Source organism: Eschscholzia californica, unplaced genomic scaffold (genome assembly GCF_041429995.1).
Source record: "Eschscholzia californica isolate CP2 unplaced genomic scaffold, dmEscCali1.0.p SCAF_5, whole genome shotgun sequence".
Classification (NCBI taxonomy): domain Eukaryota; kingdom Viridiplantae; phylum Streptophyta; class Magnoliopsida; order Ranunculales; family Papaveraceae; genus Eschscholzia; species Eschscholzia californica.
Window position 1 is genome coordinate 11,028,255 of NW_028238472.1, and position 19,249 is coordinate 11,047,503.

The 19,249-nt window shown below is 35.0% G+C and overlaps 1 protein-coding gene and 1 pseudogene across 1 annotated transcript; both read right to left on the reverse strand.

Moving 5' to 3' along the window:
- Positions 1–1,702: 1,702 nt before the first annotated feature.
- Positions 1,703–2,694, reverse strand: LOC147537022 (dehydration-responsive element-binding protein 3 pseudogene; annotated as a pseudogene).
- A 2,150-nt stretch (positions 2,695–4,844) lies between these two features.
- LOC147537023 (dehydration-responsive element-binding protein 3-like) lies at positions 4,845–10,751 on the reverse strand. Its single transcript, XM_086642354.1, has 2 exons — positions 10,098–10,751; positions 4,845–5,056 (listed from the first exon to the last, which is right to left on the reverse strand). The coding sequence occupies exons 1-2, from the start codon at positions 10,686–10,688 to the stop codon at positions 4,934–4,936; spliced, it is 714 nt and encodes a 237-aa protein (XP_086498480.1). The 5' UTR covers positions 10,689–10,751; the 3' UTR covers positions 4,845–4,933.
- Between the last annotated feature and the right edge of the window lie 8,498 nt (positions 10,752–19,249).

Consider the following 19,249-nt stretch of genomic DNA (forward strand, 5'->3'; position numbering starts at 1 on the left):
TAAAAGAGTTAATTGAGTATAGAATAGAATGAGTATAAGGCCAAAAAATGGTGGGCTAACCTTACTAGAGAATCTTTATATGTTTTCTGCTTGGAGTCAAAATATCAATGGCACTATTTAAAACCTAATTATAGCATTTGACTAGAGTTTTGATACCCCTGCCCATTGATGTAAAGATCTGCAAATAGTATACAAAATTATGAGTGCATTTCATATTATTGTTTAATCGAATATGTGCCAACAACTGCTTGGAGAGTTGGGTCTGCATGTACGCAAAAAATCTAGAAGAAACGAAAGAATTTTGAGGTGGAGGAGGAATACATTTTTATCGACTTGTGTTAAGGGTATAAATACAGTAAAAGCATGAATGAACTTTCGTGCACCTAAGATAGCTTTAAAAGTCTCTAAATGGCCTTTAGGACCCATGATATCTATTATGATAGTAGTTATAAGGCTTATTCAATTCATGTATTTATTCATGATGTATCCATGTCATATCAAATGTAATGACATTGGAGTCCATATAAAAAAAATTGAATTTGTAAGTTAAGACTATTAATAATAACAATTATGCGTTGGGACTATTGGGCTAAAGTCCATCCCAGCTCCGTTTATGGGCCTTTGGATCACTCAGATATTTCTTGAGAGAGGGGTCCATGCACGTGAGGACCTCGTGAAATATTTCTTGGCCCACTATCTTTAAGTAAATGATGTGCATGTCTCAAAATCACCTGAATTTACATGACGCAGTATGTTATGATGCTTCATTCTATTATGATGCAATATAATGGTTTTAACAAAAAAATGATACAATATAATGTATTATGAATAAAAAGATGATTTGAACAAAACCCTTGAAACGACTTTATATGTGATTTATTACGTGTTATAAATTACAAGTTCTTTTCATTGTGTTATTTTTTCATGTATGTTTAAATGAACAAAATCTTTTAAGTAGTCTTCTTGAGTACCTTGTTTTAAAAAAGAAAAGTTTAATGCGTTCCCAAGGTGATAAGATTTGTGATTCTCATTTAATAGTACCAACTTGAAGAAAATTGTCTTCATAGATTTGTAATATCAACTATCTAGCACGAAATCACTTCCAACCTAAAACACTAAATCCCACCCCGCATTGTTTTATATTTTGAATTTTATTCAGATAAAAAGAATAATGAGAGAAAGCACCCTCTCTATCCCATTTTAAAGTGTGAGAGACGAACTCTTACCCAAAATACACATACAATAGAAAGAGAAAATAAAATTTAGTTAAATTTGTGGTGAGGTAGAGAATGTGTGGGTCTACATCTGGTTTGATGTTAAATTTGTGATCATCCAGTTCAAAACTAATTGCCAACGAGTGAAGATGAGTTAGACGTTTTTGACTACTAGATTACAAATTCATATTCTGTCTTTAAGGTCCCACAGGGTTACCTAGCTAGTCCTCTTTCTTCTCCATACAATCTCCTCTCTCCTCCATCATATTTAAATAAATATCAAAACAAAAAAAACCGGAAAGAAAAACAAAACGTTGAAGCGCAATAGCTAATTCTTTTTTTTTTTTTTTTGTTGAACTCGCAAAAGCTAACTTAAAATAATAATAACAATTCTTTTAGTTAAGAGGCCAAAGTTAGAGTTGGTCAAAATATGGTTGCTGCCCGACCAAATATGAATTAACCCTTTCCCAAAAAAATAGAGAGGGACATTGAAACTGTACTAACAAATTTCTTAACATTTGAATACTGAAGGGACATACACACAATCACTGAACTAAAATGAGCTTCACAAACTGTCTACTATTCGTAATTCCACAACAAGGACTCAAAGCTATTCGAAATTGAACTTTCAGGCACAACTAACTGATTAGGAAAAAACCCACAATCATCACCACTTTGTAACCATGGAGTAGGATAAAACCACCCATGATCAATTAGGTCAATGAATATAAAATCATTCTTTGACTCGGACGAGGACGATTCATCTAAACTAGAAGTTAGTCTTGGCAACTCAATAATTTCACTCAAGTCTCCTTCAGTTGTTAACACATTTGATGATGATGTTGATGGGCAGGTATTGAAATACTCCATGGTAGATGCTTTAGTAGCAGCAGCTTGAATGTCTCGAGGGGATAATGACGAAGGACGCGGTAACGAAGCAGCGAGTTCAGGGAAATTGAGAATAGCTGAGTTACCTTTAATGCTAAGAGCAGCTACATCATGAGCTCTTGCTGCCATTTCTGGTGTGGGAAATGTACCAAGCCAAATTCTTGATTTCTTTCGAGGTTCTCTTATTTCCGATACCCATTTTCCCCAATTACGCATTCTTACTCCTCTGTAACTTGGGTGTTCCTTCCCACAATCCGAAAATTTCTTTATTTTGGTTTTTTTCAGCTTTGGGCCTTGTTGATTTGGGATTACTTGATTATGAGATAAGTTAGGTGAAGAAGAATATTGAGATGATGAAACAGAGTTGCTACTCCTCTCTGTTTCAAAATTCATTCTTAATGTTGCACTCTTTCTTTTCACTTTAATAACTACTCCTAGTATTTAACGAGAGAGAAAGAGAGAGAGAGATGGAGAGAGAGGTAGAGACAGAGAGAGAGAGAGAGAGAGAGAGAGAGAGAGAGAGAGAGAGAGAGAGAGAGAGAGAGAGAGAGAGAACAATGAGAGAGAGAACAATGAGAGAGAGAACAATGAGAGATTTTTTTTTTTGATGAAAGAACAATGAGAGAGATTGAGAAGGGAGAACGGCTTTATAAGTAGAGAAGGAAAACGTTGGACATGCACCTTAAGGATAACTCCACCGATTGTTTTGCCCGTTAGTTAGTATTTAGAGAGGGGAAATGACATATTTCCTCGTTTGGAAACAAAAACGGTCCCCACCGTAGTCAAAATTTAAAAAAACTTTGTCTTTTAGTGAATTCCACTTCATTATGTTATCCTCTAAGTCACTCTAGCATTTCCCTTTAGAGAGCCGCGGCTTTGGAGAATAAAGAAATATCTTCTGAGAATAAAGATTTTTGGTTAACAAGATTTGATCGAGAAGACATCTTTATTTTAGGTCACAAAATTGAACTTTTTGTCTGTTCAACCCCTAATCTTCATCTCTTCGTCTTTCTCTCTTCCTATTTCTTCCTGTTGTTCTATCTCTCTAGGTTTCGGTAACCTTCATCCCGAGGATTGGTCACCTGCATCATCTTCATAGTTGGCGTCTCTCTACAAACTCACGAGTTATTATCTTCATTGAAGGCTTTGTATCAATCTATTTGTTTGAATGGATCAAACATTAGATTTGTCCATCACAGATCGATTTGGAGTTGATGGCTTTGTCTATTTATTTGATTAAATAAAAAATTAGACTTGTCTATCACAAATCAATATGGAGTTCTTGGCTTTGTATTTAATCTATTTGTTTGATTAGATCAAATCGATTAACATGTTTGCATTCATACATACTCTTTTATCTTTGTTTAGAAAATGAATTGATTGTAGATCTTTTGATTAGTTTCTTTCAGTTACGGATTGATTAGGACTTCATCACAAACACATCAAAGCTTCCATCCATCTAGTGTAGAGTTATATGATTTTTTTCATTTAAGGTTTCAAATCGATTAGGGCTTCATGACAAACATCAAGGCTTCCATTCGTTTGATGTAGATTGTATGAGTTCTTCATTATGTGTATGTCGAAGATATTGAAGATCACATATCTAGAGTGAGAATGACAGAGAGATAGTCAATGAGAGAAAGAGAGAGAGGGGGAGAAAACAAAAGCAACAAAAGAGAGAGAGAGAGACAGAGAAATGTAACAATGAGTTAAAGAGGAAAGAGAAGATGTTGCAATGGTGGTGACGGGAAGTTGTGGTGGTAAAGGTGATAAAGAAGATGAAGATTAGGGGACAATATTTGATCAAGTCAATTTTTGGTCTAAAATAAAATATGCCCCCGAGAATGTACAAAAAAACATGGATTCCTTAGAGAATTTATTCCCTGGAGATTATTCTTTATTCCCCAAAGTCGCGACCTATTTAGAGTGTGTATCTTAGATATTTACAGAGAAATTGCAATAATATCCAAAAAAATATTTTGTATTTAAAAGTAAAGCCTTCAATTTAGAGAGAAGTTCTTGAAAATAACCCTTGTAATAAAACTCTAAACTTAAAACAGGAAATTAGGTCATTCTATTTCTTCGCTACACCCATTCGTCTTTCTTCCGATCAATTCGAAATAATCCAACGTCAACTGCTCTAATTCATGGGTTTTTTTATTGTATTGATCCCGAGATCTATCGAAACAATGGAAGAATAGTTTGGGCATATAAAACAACGAGTGGCAGATTTGGATGGAGTCTCGCTTGGATGCTGGGGGGACCCATAGATCTGGATAAAGTCTCGCTCATGGAGGAAGAGTACGCGCGCTAGCGCGCTACGGCTTACGCAGTTGATCGGAACTAATTTTTAACATTTTTTATATAAAAAAACAAATTTTATTTATTTATTTTTGTTAAAAACACAAATTTTGTATTTATTTGGTTACAAACCCAATATTTTTTACGAAGGTGTTGCAGGGCGTTACAAGGCATTGCTCAGGTGTTGCAAAGTTTTTGTAAAGTGTTGCAAAGGCGCTCCAAAGCAGTTGTAAAATACAAACTAAATATTTGTATGTTGTTTGGTTACAAATCCAATATCTTTTACAAAGGTGTTGCAAAACTGTTGTAAGGTGTTGCAAGGCGTTCCAAAGCAGTTGTAAAGCTGTCGCAAGGGGTTGAAAATTAAAAAAGTACTTCGGGAGTTGAAGACTAAAAAATTTGACTGATCCTTTTGAACCAAAGTCCAAATTTTTTACGGAGTTTTAACCAAATTTCCTCTTAAATTTAGAAAGAGGTTTTTTTTTGTTACATACACGCTATCACTCAACTAAAATGAACTTCACATACGACTATTGTTCATAATTCCAAAACAAAGACTCAAAGCTATTTGAAATTGAACTTTCAGGCACAACTAACTGATTAGGAAAAAACCCACTTTCACCACTTTGTAACCATGGAGTAGTAAGATAAACCTGTTAAGTGTTAGTTATAGTTATGTCATAGTTAGTTATAAGAGTGTTAAGTGTTAAGTGTTAGTTAGTTACACTTATGTTAGTGTTAAGTGTTAGTTATAAGAGTGAGGGTTATGCTTTATTTTTGTCCCTTGATCAAGGGTATTCTTGTAACACTTAAACCCTATGTTTATCTCTATATATACTATGCAGCCCTACTCGAGTGGGCATCCTTGAGGTTTCAAACATTCTTCATGGTATCAAGAGCCTAAAAGATCTCAAAGTTTTCAGTGCCTCCTTCTTCCTTTTCTTCATCTTCAACTTCTTTTCAATGACAGCTCCAATCGAGCAATCTAACCCACCCATTATTGAAAGTCCATCAAACCCAATCTCCATTACTCCCTCTTCCCCTGTTCCCTCCCCTACTATGTCTACTCTTCCTACCTTGACTAATATTGCTAATCTCATTTCTATTCGTCTTGATCATTCTAACTACCTTCTTTGGAAAAGCCAGCTTCTACCCATTCTCCATTCTCAAGACCTCTTCAAATTTGTGGATGGTTCTCTCCCTCCACCATCACCTACTCTCCCCTCTTCATCTGATTCTTCCTCTATACCAAATCCTGACTATGTGTATTGGTATAGAGTCGACCAAATGCTACTCTCCTGGCTCAATGCTACTCTTACAGAGCCCATTTTAGCTCAAGTTCTTGGACTTAACTCTTCAAAAGCTGTTTGGGAATCACTTGAACAAACCTTCTCTTCCCTTAACTCTGCTAGGCTTATGAATCTCAAGCTTCAACTCCAAACATCAAAGAAAGGCTCTCTCTCTCTGTTTCTGATTATCTTCTTAAACTCAAAACATTATCTGATTCACTAGCTGCTATTGGTCATCCTGTAGCAGATGATGAGCTTGTTCTTATTGTTCTTGCTGGTCTTGGACCTGAATATGAAAGTTTTGTGACCTCTGTCACTACTAGAGCCATTCCTCCCTCATATTCTGAACTTCACTCACTTCTCCTCACCCAAGAGTTCAGACTTCAATTTATCTCAACTTCTTCCACCACTAACCCCACAGCTCTTCTAACTCAAACACCTTTATCTCCTTCATCTTCATCACCCCCTTTTTCTCGCTCATTCAACCCCAATCAAAATTTCAATAGGGGCTATAGGGGTCGCTCTTCTTACAGAGGTGGTGGTCGTGGAAGAAACTCCAATAGAGGGGGTTATTCAAGGCAATCTGTTCTAGGTCCACCTCCCTCTAGACAATCAATTGTCTGTCAATACTGTGGCAAGTATGGCCACACTGCTCGTCAATGTTATTCTCTCAATCGAACAAATGAGCTGAATCAGTCCTTTGCTGCCTTAGGGATTGATTCCATTACTGCTGATCCACATTGGTATGTGGACTCGGGAGCCACTTCTCATATAGCTTCTGATGCAGCCTCTCAAATTTCTCGATCAGATGTTGCTCTCCCTGAAAGTGTGATGGTTGGAAATGGCAACACAGCTTCTATCAATGGTGTTGGTAACTATCTTATCCCTTTTTCTAATATTATACTTCAAGACACTTTACTTGTTCCTTCCTTCAAGAAGAATCTTATTTCTCTCTCTAAACTTCTTGTTGATCTAAATTGTATTGCCATTTTTCATCGCCATGGTTTTCTGGTTCAGGACCTTCCCACAGGGAAGACACTCCTCGAAGGCAAGATGTCTAATGGTCTATTCCAAGTCTCTCCTCCATCCATCAGTACTCCTTCTCTCAACCTTTTTGCTCAGGCTGTTCCACCTGGTTCTCGCACCTCCTCTGAAGTTTGGCATCGTCGTCTTGCACATGTCAACAGTTCAAGCTTTAAATTTTTAGTTAATCAAAAGTTATTACCATTATCAAATTCTGTAATGACTAAGTTTAAATGTGATAGCTGTGTTTTGGGTAAACACCATCAATTTCCTTATCTTTCAGTTAATCATCAATCTAAATTTCCAAATGAGCTTATTCATTCTGATCTTTGGGGTCCATCTCCTTCTTTATCTAATTTAGGATATCGTTATGTATTACTGTTTGTTGATGATTATACACGATATACCTGGATTTATTTTCTTAAGAACAAGTCAGAAGTCTTCTCTCACTTCAAAATTTTCAAACAAATGGTAGAAACCCAATTCTCAAAGTCTGTTCAAATTTTCCAAACTGATGGAGGTGGAGAGTACATTAGCAATGAATTCTCTGATTTTCTTACTCAAAATGGAATTATTCATCGCAGAACTTGTCCCCACACTCCCCAACAGAATGGAGTGGCTGAGCGAAAAATTCGCCACTTAGTGGAAACAGCACTCTGTCTTCTTCATCAGTCCTCTGCACCCATTAAATTTTGGCCAGATGCTTTTCAGACTGCCATTTTTACAATTAATCAGCTTCCCTCTTCGATTCATAAAGGTATCTCACCTTTTGAAAAATTGTTCCACAAGAAACCTAACTATAATTTCCTTCGAACATTTGGCTGTCTCTGTTTTCCTCTACTAACAGCTTATCGATCTTCAAAGCTTGATTTCAAATCTAAACCATGTATCTTTCTTGGTTATAGCATCAATCACAAAGGTTACCGTTGTCTGGATATCAATTCCTCTCGAATCTATATCTCAAGAAATGTAATTTTTGATGAATTTCAGTTTCCCTTTCGGTCATCTTCTTCTTCTCCTTTTCCAAACCCTAATTCCAACTTTCCCCTTTTTAAAAACCCTAATTTCCCTCCACTATCTCTGACGTGGTCAGTCCCACTCAGAGACTCAGGGCTCACTGGTCCACCTGGACCACCTCGCCCACACATCAGCCGTCCACCCACTCAACAAATCTTACGCTCCACTCACATCAGTGATCATCACCCACCTTCTAATCCAACGGCTCCGGTGGTCGGTCACTCTAACTCACCTTCACCCACTACTTCATCACCCACTCCATCTCTCGACAATCAGTCCCCTGCATCTGACGTCCATGTGGCCACCACCCCCTCTCCATCAGACCAGTCAGCCTTTTCTGAACCCACCACCAATACCCTAAATCAACGGTCGTCTTCTCCAACTACCTCAATTCTAAATAACCAGACATCATCTTCTTCACCTGTTCTTCAACCTCCATCTTCATCTCTCCCATCCAAACCTCCTTCCACAACATCTACTCACCCTATGATTACTCGAACTAAGGATGGTACTCGAAAACCAAAGGTCTTACTAAGCTCTGTTTCTCTATCTAGCTCTAGGGATTCCAATACTTTGGAGCTTGATGAACCCAATACATTTCATCAAGCTTCGAAGCATAAACATTGGATACAAGCAATGGAGGACGAAATGTCGGCACTCCATAAAAATAAAACATGGACTCTTGTCCCTAAAGATCCTACTATGAATATTGTCAACTGTAAGTGGATTTTCAGAGTAAAGCAGAGAGCAAATGGTCAAATTGAGAGGTACAAGGCTCGGCTAGTGGCTAGAGGATATTCCCAACAACATGGGATAGATTATAATGAAACTTTTAGCCCTGTAGTGCGTCCAGCCACCATTAGAGCTATCTTATCCCTCGCAGTTTCTGGTTCTTGGTCTATAAGGCAACTAGATGTGAAGAATGCCTTCCTAAATGGTGACTTATCTGAAGCTATATTCATGAATCAGCCCAAAGGTTTTATTGATCCTAGATTTCCTAATCATGTTTGCAAATTAAGTAAAGCTCTATATGGCCTGAAGCAGGCTCCTCGAGCTTGGCATTTCAAATTCAGTTCCTTCTTATTTCAATTGGGATTTCTCCAATCAATTTCAGATCCTTCAATGTTTTATTTTAATTCATCTTTGGGATTAACCATTTTGTTGCTTTATGTGGATGACATTATAGTGACTGGGTCCTCTTCTCTGTTAATCAACCAATTAATTCAGAAGTTGAAGACCAAATTCGATATGTCAGATATGGGTGATCTCAAATACTTTTTAGGAATGGAGGCATCTAGGGACTCAACATCAATTACTCTCACTCAATCCAAATACATCAATGATCTCTTGAACAAATTTGGTATGGCAAACTCCAAACCAGTATCCACACCTGTACTCTCTGGTAAGAAGCTTTCAAAACTAGATGGAGAGACTTTATCAGACTCCTATTCATTTAGAAGCCTTGTTGGTGCACTACAATACCTAACTCTTACTCGACCAGACATCTGCTATGCTGTAAATCAAGTGTCAAAATTCATGTCTTCTCCTTCTTCAATTCATTTAACTGCAGCCAAGAGAATATTAAGATATCTAAAGGGTTCTATAAATGAAGGGATTTGCATTCGAAAATCATTATCACTTCCTATATTGGGTTTCTCTGATGCTGATTGGGCAGGTTCTCCAGATGATAGAAGATCTACCTCTGGTTCTTGTGTGTATCTTGGTCCTAATTTGATTCTATGGTCCTCCAAAACACAACCAACAGTGGCACGATCCTCAGCTGAGGCAGAGTATAGAGCTGTTGCTCACACAAGTGCAGATGTGATCTGGTTGAAGAATTTGCTTCAAGAGCTTGGGTTTCATGTTCAAACACCTCCCATTGTTCACTGTGATAACATAAGTGCTACCTATCTTGCAGTCAATCCCATCTTGCACTCAAAAACTCGACATGCTTCCATTGATTTTCACTTTGTTAGAGAACAAGTTGCAGCCAAGAAGTTAGTGGTCAAGTTCTTACCTGGCAGTGAGCAAATAGCCGACATATTTACAAAGGGTCTCTCCACTTCAAGGTTTAATGATCTAAGATTCAAGCTCTCTCTTGTCAAACGACGTTCGGCTTGAGGGGGGATGTTAAGTGTTAGTTATAGTTATGTCATAGTTAGTTATAAGAGTGTTAAGTGTTAAGTGTTAGTTAGTTACACTTATGTTAGTGTTAAGTGTTAGTTATAAGAGTGAGGGTTATGCTTTATTTTTGTCCCTTGATCAAGGGTATTCTTGTAACACTTAAACCCTATGTTTATCTCTATATATACTATGCAGCCCTACTCGAGTGGGCATCCTTGAGGTTTCAAACATTCTTCAAAACCCACCCCTGATCAACTAAGTCAATGAACATAAAATCATTTTTCAACTCGGACAACGATTCATCAAAATCAGAACTCAGTCTTGGCAACTCAATAATTTGCCCCAAGTCTTCTTCAGTTGTTAACACATTTGATGATGATGATGATGTGGAGGTACTAATATTCTCCATGGTAGATGCTTTAGTAGCAGCAGCTTGAATGTCTCGAGGGGATAATGACGAAGGACGCGGTAACGAACCAGCGAGTTCAGGGAAATTGAGAATAGCTGAGTTACCTTTAATGCTAAGAGCAGCTACATCATGAGCTCTTGCTGCCATTTCTGGTGTGGGAAATGTACCAAGCCAAATTCTTGATTTCTTTCGAGGTTCTCTTATTTCAGATACCCATTTTCCCCAATTACGCATTCTTACTCCTCTGTAACTTGGGTTTTTCTTCCCACAATCCGAAAATTTCTTTATTTTGGTTTTTTTCAGCTTTGGGCCTTGTTGATTTGGGACAAATTGATTATCAAATTGGTTATGAGATGAGCTAAGTGAAGAAGAACATTGAGATGATGAAACAGAGTTGCTGCTGCTCTCTGTTTCTGAATTCATTCTTTATAGTGCACTCTTTTATTTCACTTAAGTAACTACTTGTAGTACTTAACTAGATAGAGAGAGAGAGAGAGAGAGAGAGTGGGGGAATGGGAGAGATTGAGAAGGGAAACAATTTTATAAGTAGAGAAGGAAAAGGTTGGAGGTGCACCTTCATGATATCTTCCTACTGTCATAGGGGGCAGTGGATTAGGACTTTCACAGACTTTAATAGTCAAAATGTCTCGTAGACATTTCAGATGACTTAATATAGACAAGTTGTCTTCATAGACATTTTCAAGACATTGAGTTTGTAAACAAAATGTCTTTATAGACATTTTAAGACATTTGATCCAATGTCCAGAGGACATTTCAAGATCTTGGGTCCATTGAAAAAATGTGTAATGCATATTATATTTGTACTAATCAAAAATATATTTTTCGACTTTGATAGACATCTGTGAATATTTGTGGACATTTGGTAGACATTTATTGTTTTAATATTATTAATATTGTTTAATCACATGAAATAATATATTTATACTAACATTTTAAAATTATATTTTTCGACTTTCGTAGACATATGTGAATATTTGTGAACATTGATGGACATTTGGTAGACATTTATTATTTTAATAATATTATTATTGTTTAATCACATGAAATAATATATTTATAATAACATTTCAAATATATATTTTTCGACTTGCGTAGACATCTGTAAATATTTGTGGACATTGATGGACATTTGGTAGACATTTATTATTTTAATAATATTATTATTGTTTAATCACATGAAATAATATATTTATAATAACATTTCAAATATATATTTTTCGACTTGCGTAGACATCTGTAAATATTTGTGGACATTGATGGACATTTGGTAGACATTTATTATTTTAATATTATTATTATTATTGTTTAATCACATGAAATAATATATTTATACTAACATTTCAAAAATATATTTTTCGACTTTCATAGACATCTGTGAATATTTGTGGACATTGATGGACATTTGGTAGACATTTATTATTGTAATATTATTATTATTATTGTTTAATCACATGAAGTAATATATTTATACTAACATTTCAAAAATATATTTTTCGACTTCCGTAGACATCTGTGAATATAGTTCTTTTTTTTTCGTTATTTCAAAAATATATTTTTCGACTTTTGTAGACATCTGTGAATATTTGTGGACATTGATGGACATTTTGTAGACATTTATTATTGTATTATTATTATTGTTATTTGGTCACATGATAGACTTCAAATGTCTCTTGTTTTTGTAAAGACATTTTGGCCTCTAAATTTGTCCCAAATCCTTCACAAAATCCGTCAAACTATGAAGTCTACCAAAGTTCGCAGACATTTTGTCTATAATTGAATGCCACGGACATTCGGGAATTTGTAAATGTCTAGATTTGAATGTCTCAGACATTTCGGGACTTTCGAATGTCTGGATTTGAATGGCTCAGACATTTCAGAATTCTCAAATGTCTGGATTTCAATGTCCCAGACATTTGAGAATCCTCAAATGTCTACAAATGTCCCAATCCACTAGCCCCCCTTTATTTATGACAACTACAATTATACAACATTTTAGGGAGAAATAAAGAGAGATCTAGAGGGGAGATCTAGAAAGAGAAAAATAGTCGTGGTGATTAGGAGGGGGTAATAAAAAAGTGGCAGTGCGATCTACGTTAGTCATTAATGACAGTGATACATTGATAAAATTCATAACCGCCTAAATCAAATCACTAATCAAAGGGGACATAAAGCCTAACAACATAACTAAAGAACTTATAAAGACCTAACAAACTTATGCTTTACACATTTAATAACTCAAATTCGGTAACCATGAATCTCACCTCCTCTAGAATCGAATCTGGGAATTCCAGGATTTTAGAGTTTATGTCAACACTATCAACTAATTTTGTATTGATTGGGCTTTAGACCCAGAAGAGGTGGAATCCATGGTTATTGAATTTGAATTATTAAAGGTATCAATAATAATAAGTTTGTCGAGTTTTAAGTTCTATGTTGTTCGGCTTTAGCCCATTTAATTATTGGTTTAACTTTGGCAGTAAGCGTACTTATGATAACGTAGGTCGTAGTAGATTTAAATATAAAAATAAAAAAATAAAAAATATTGAAAGTGATTTGTAGGTAGTAATTGATATGTGGTTCGACTCTGTGTGAATAGGAATGGTCTCAGACTGTTCACTACGAGACCTTTCAGTTGGACATTCGGAGACCTGTCAAACTGGACAGTGCGCGAGAATAAGCATATATCCAGTCCGAAAATGAAGTATGTCCTCAAACTGGACAACTCAAGAGGGAAAATACCACGTTGAAAGTCAGTCAAGGCGATTACACATTGTGGGGGTCAAACCAAATTGATCTGGAGAGAATGACCCGTCGGCCTCTAATAGCTTTAATTTGTGGCGCTTTTAACAGAGCCCTTCTTCAGAGTTTCATTAATCATCCTAGCATTTTTTCAACGACTCTAGTCAGAAGTTAATAAACCTAATCAGGGGCGCTTTTAACAAAGGCCTTACTTAAGATTCATTAATCACCATATATTTTTTTTCAGGCCGTGTGTTTGATTACGAGTTGGGGAAAGGAAAAAAAATAAGAGAAAGTGTTTCTCCGAGAAATATTTTCATCTAGAAAATGATTCTTTGAAACATTTTTCAAATTTTCTACTGTTTGGTTCACCAAAGAAAACAAAGTTATTTTCTGAAGTTACTTCACATAGATGATTTTTTTTTTTTTTTTGAAGTCGACTACGATCTACGTATGTCGTTACATTTGACACTCGATACATCATAGATGTGATAAGCTCGATAACCGCCCACTCAAACACTAACAGAACCGGGCCTATAGCCCAACAAGACATGGCCTAAAGCCCAACAACATTATGTACACCCTAATAATCCCAATTCAAATAACCAAAGATTCACATAGATGATATTAAACCGGACGATTCAGCTCAGATGCCAACTCACGCAACAAAAAGTAGATGAAGAGACTGAAAATGCCGGTGAAAGCTTCAATTTAATTAATCTCTCATTTGGAGACAAAAAAATCAAGAAAACGGTGACCTCCCTCCAACTTGGTAATCTGTTTACCTTAATAAGATATGTATTTTTCTTATGATAAAAATATTGTTATTTCTGGTTTTTTTCTCCTCTATTATTTAGTCATTTAGAGCATTTCTTATGAAACACTATATCTTTAAGACTTTCTCTATTGCAAAATTCCGTTAGGATCTTTAAGATAATGTGGTGGTAGTTAAATAAAGACATCTAGAGATATCTTTAAACTAGTTAATATTTTCTTTTTTACAAAATTGACCATCTCATATGAGTAAACAAAACAACTTTAAAGATTTGCATCGGAGACAAACCAAAATTGGAAGATCTCTAACTTGCCACAGAAGAATGATAATCTTAATTAGTCACACATAGGATTAATAGTGTTTTTCTGAGTTTTGGAGATGCTCTTAGCTATGTCCTTATGCTTATTTATCTTTTCTTCTTCACTTGTCTCCCTCCACCATATCTAATGGAAAAAAATTAGTTAGTTTTTATTTTATATGATAAATTGAATATGAGATGTTTGTTGTTATATATATTTTGACTTTATTAGATTAATATTTTATTTAAGTTTCATGGTGTGATTTTCTCACTTGAAAAATTGCATAAAATAGTTGTACAAAAAATTGAAGATACATTCATAGAAGTTTTTTCTTTTTGGAAATTGACTTCGAAAGTCATTACAAGGCATTCGTAGACTGTAGAAGTTTTTAAGAGAACGAACATACTAAGATACTTCGTTTATGATATAAGATTATCACGAAAGGGATTTTAACAATGAAAGCGGAAAATGGAAAATTTAATAAAACTAACTATTTTCTCATCGCGATTCAAACAACAGCAATATCTCTAAATAAATACTTTAAATCAAATAACAGAAATATTTGTACAAAAATACTTTAGGGAATTTTTTCCTAATTGTTTTTCCTTTCCCCCTATTGGAATCAAACACATCCTATAAAACTGTAGCATGACTGACTTGCCTTTATTCATTTGCAAAATAAAAATTGTAGAGAAACCATTTTGTACAATCTTTTAGAGGTTTTCTAAACCTAAACAACTTCATAATAAAAGACATTCTAAAGACACCACAAACCTAGAAACTTGTTTAAAAATATAAGACAACTAAATATAATATTTCTATACTATCCTAAAATATAAAAGTATTAAAAATTATGAAGTCCTTATTTATCTAATGTCGTTATAAAATCTTTTAAATATGATGAAATTCTCTCTGCATCAATCTTGCAATTAAATAGTGTGAAATGATTTTCCATCAAGAGAAAAATGGGCCAAATTAATCGCATGGTGGTAATGAAGTCGGTACCATTATTTCAATGTTTGTACTTGTATTTATATGGACGTTTGGAACAATATGGGACTATATTATGTTAAATGTATTTACCCTACATTATTTATATATAAATAAAGATGAAGGGGCCAGTATTTCAATATCGGTATTGAGCTATCAGTGATCATTCTGTACCTAGCGTTTACCTAAAACTACTAATATTTGGTAACTCTTATTGACCAATTTATATTTCAGGGTCAATTTATTGATGAACTTTAGTGCATGTAAAGCACTAGAGCGACTAAGTGATAGGAATTGGGACGCGTTGAGTTTGTACTTGAGAGTTCATTTGCAACAGAAGAATTCCTTTCACCACGTGGTAGTATGGGCGTGGTAGGGTTCTCGCAGACTTCTATTGTGTACTTGCTTGAGAAGTCTTCTGAGTGATTTCGCCACCAAAGAAGATTGTTTGCCTTTAGTCGTGGTTATTTGGAAAACTAGAAGGAAACATTTGTGCTTGACATGCGTTGGTCTTGAGCGCAATTGTCGCACAGATAATAAGATTGAATTAATAAGCTAGGTTATCCATTGATAAAGTAGATAAACGAATCCTCCTATTAAAAGAAAATATTTCAAAGCAATCAAACTGAATTTCGAGAAAATACGAAGTTAAAAAGTAAACATTAAATTATAAGTTTAAATTAGTTAATTAAAGGTGCATAATATGATATTTATCATGTAACGCTGCAATAACATTAGAAAAGAGCAAGGGCTATAACAAAAAATGCATTTGACATGTTATTGGCTTACGATTGTTACAACGACAAAGTTATAAACCAATTAATACATTCAGATCAGGTTGTGCTACATAAATGTAAGTTGGTCAGAATGATTGAGAGCAATTCACTAAAATTTAATCTGCAAGGCATGCCGAAAAGATTCAAACTAGTGATTAGTGGAGATCGGATCCACATATAGAGTCACCTAACCGCTATTATTTTATCAAGTGGGAGTTTGAAGAACAGAGAGACAACTAAATATCTTGCATTTCAACAAAAAAAAACTACATATCTTGCCTTCACCCAATTTTGGAAGGGTCACTATCCTCCATATCGCCGTAGATATTGTAAATTTGTTTTTTATTTTATTTTAATATATAAAAGTCAAGATTACATAAATACAATGGGCCATTATACATCATAACCTAATTAGCTTATTTACATGATAAGGATTGATTAAATTCATAATTGTCACAAAAGTGTCATACATTTATACACTTTAAAATTCACTATTCATACCCTTAATACATAATAAATAAGTGAAGCACTTTTACCAATATAATCAATGTCTTATCCACATGTAAAATAGAAGTTATTGACATCCTAGTGCTATTAGAGAGTGATTTCTAACCAAGAAAATTTATTTTGTATTCCTAATGTAATATACATATTCAAGTCATGAAAAGACAAGCTCTTAATTTTGTCCACGAAGTACTCAATTTCGATATATGGATATTGGCTAGTAAGTTTACCGAAGAAATTGATGTGACCAAAAGTAAAGGGAAAAAAAACGTAAAATTGCAAAACCTAGTTCTATCGATATCGGAATCAAGTGAAATTCAAACATTAGATGTAAAACGATGTTCTGTTGAAGTCCTTGCCTGCGCCAAATCTGACCATTTTTGGAGCCAAATTTCATCGTTGAAACCCTAAAAATAGTCTTTTAGTGATCATTTCAATTTTGTGTTAAGTTTTTGTTTATTCGAAGATTCTCCCATTTCTTTTCTCTAGAAGTTCTTCGAATTAGAAGTTCTTCTACTTAGAAGTTGTTTAGGAATAGAAAATCCTAATACTGTGAAAACGAGTTCCTGTTCTTCTACAGGTTTTGTGTTTCTAGTTTATTTGTAAATTTTAGTTTTTTCGAGTTTTAGCCAACTTTCTAAAACGTTAAAGAGTTTTTTACTGGGTCAAATTTTCATTTATTATTTTAACATACAAACTTAGGGGAAATGCCACAAGAGCTAGCAACTCAACCCATACAAGGTCAAATTTGGGGAGTTCATTCATTACATTAGTCAATTGTTCTATTAAACAATGTTTTGTCTAGCTAGCTAGTTATAGTTTTTCCTTCTCAACAAAAAAAAAAAGTTAATAGTTTTTCCCTTCTACTTTTAATGATTGTGTTCTCTCAGGCCGACAAACCACACAACTGTACAAAGGTTAGAAAATACATGATTAAAAGGTTCTTTTGCGAATGTCATGAGAGTGATCACCAATTTTCACATGAATTAGTTGAATACCGTGGGAGTGAACTAAGCAACCTACACATAGTCCAATCACAAGCCGCCCGGGCGAAAATCATGTTGGGGTCCCTCCTTGTAATAAAAGGACTCCTAGTTGGAATAGGATTTCCCTTATTCTTTGTTTGGGGAAAAAATAGAAGTTTCTATTTTTTCAAGCCTAAAAAGGAATTCCTATTTCTTTTGGTAAACCTCCTTATTTATCATTATAAATAGGGAATGAAAGGGAAGAAATTATTCATACTTTCAGGTTAGAGAGTATCATACTTTCAGGTTAGAGAGTATCATACTTTCAGATTAGAGAGTATCCTCCCAGTTGGGAGCTCCCAGTTGGGAGAGTTAGTAGAGAATCCTCTCAGATATATCTTCTCAGGTTAGAGAGAGATAAGAGAGATGAAACAACTTCCAAAACAAAGAGAAGTCAGAGAAGGAGAGATTTCTGAAGTGGTTCTTTCAAGAGAGATTGAAAGAGCAGAATATTGGTTTGAAGAAAAGAAGATTATTAATCTTGTGAAGCAATTTAGTTTGTGGTTATCTTCTTCAACCTTTAGTAATCTAGGATTTTTTCAAATCCTAAGGAGTAGGAAATATCTATTTCTTTGTTTCTTTGTTCAGTTTATCCACCATAGGTTTGGTGAAGAGTTGTGTAACCCATTACTTAATTATAGTGGAAGATTTCTGGACTAGGTCCCGTGGTTTTTTACCTTCTAGTTTGGAGGGATTTTTTGCCACGTTAAATAATCTTGGTGTCTCTACTTTTACTTTCGCATCGTTTATCTTCATATTCCTGAACAAGTTAATTAGGTTATTTTTCCCAACAAGTGGTATCAGAGCTAAGGTTGGATTTATTGTTCAGAAATATGGAAGAGAAACAGTAGTGCACGTTACACATGGTTCAAGCGAATTTGTGTGAATAAGAGTTGAATGCAGTTGGAATGTGAGTGATCAGGGGATTCAAGACGTACTGAAGAAAAAAGTTTTGGATATCAAGAAAATCCATATAGAAGACAATACTTCAGATATGATGGCAAAAAGATTGTTCAACGGGAAGCATGGGCTACATAGTAGTATTGTTGTTTTTGGAATGGTGAGTCCTTTTTCATAAGTCGGGAGGGGGAGTTTGTTGGGGTCCCTCCTTGTAATAAAAGGACTCCTAGTTGGAATAGGATTTCCCTTATTCCTTGTTTGGGGAAAAAATAGAAGTTTCTATTTTTTCAAGCCTAAAAAGGAATTCCTATTTCTTTTGGTAAACCTCCTTATTTATCATTATAAATAGGGAATGAAAGGGAAGAAATTATTCATACTTTCAGGTTAGAGAGTATCATACTTTCAGGTTAGAGAGTATCATACTTTCAGATTAGAGAGTATCCTCCCAGTTGGGAGCTCCCAGTTGGGAGAGTTAGTAGAGAATCCTCTCAGATATATCTTCTCAGGTTAGAGAGAGATAAGAGAGATGAAACAACTTCCAAAACAAAGAGAAGTCAGAGAAGGAGAGATTTCTGAAGTGGTTCTTTCAAGAGAGATTGAAAGAGCAGAATATTGGTTTGAAGAAAAGAAGATTATTAATCTTGTGAAGCAATTTAGTTTGTGGTTATCTTCTTCAACCTTTAGTAATCTAGGATTTTTTCAAATCCTAAGGAGTAGGAAATATCTATTTCTTTGTTTCTTTGTTCAGTTTATCCACCATAGGTTTGGTGAAGAGTTGTGTAACCCATTATTTAATTATAGTGGAAGATTTCTGGACTAGGTCCCGTGGTTTTTTACCTTCTAGTTTGGAGGGATTTTTTGCCACGTTAAATAATCTTGGTGTCTCTACTTTTACTTTCGCATCGTTTATCTTCATATTCCTGAACATGTTAATTAGGTTATTTTTCCTAACAAA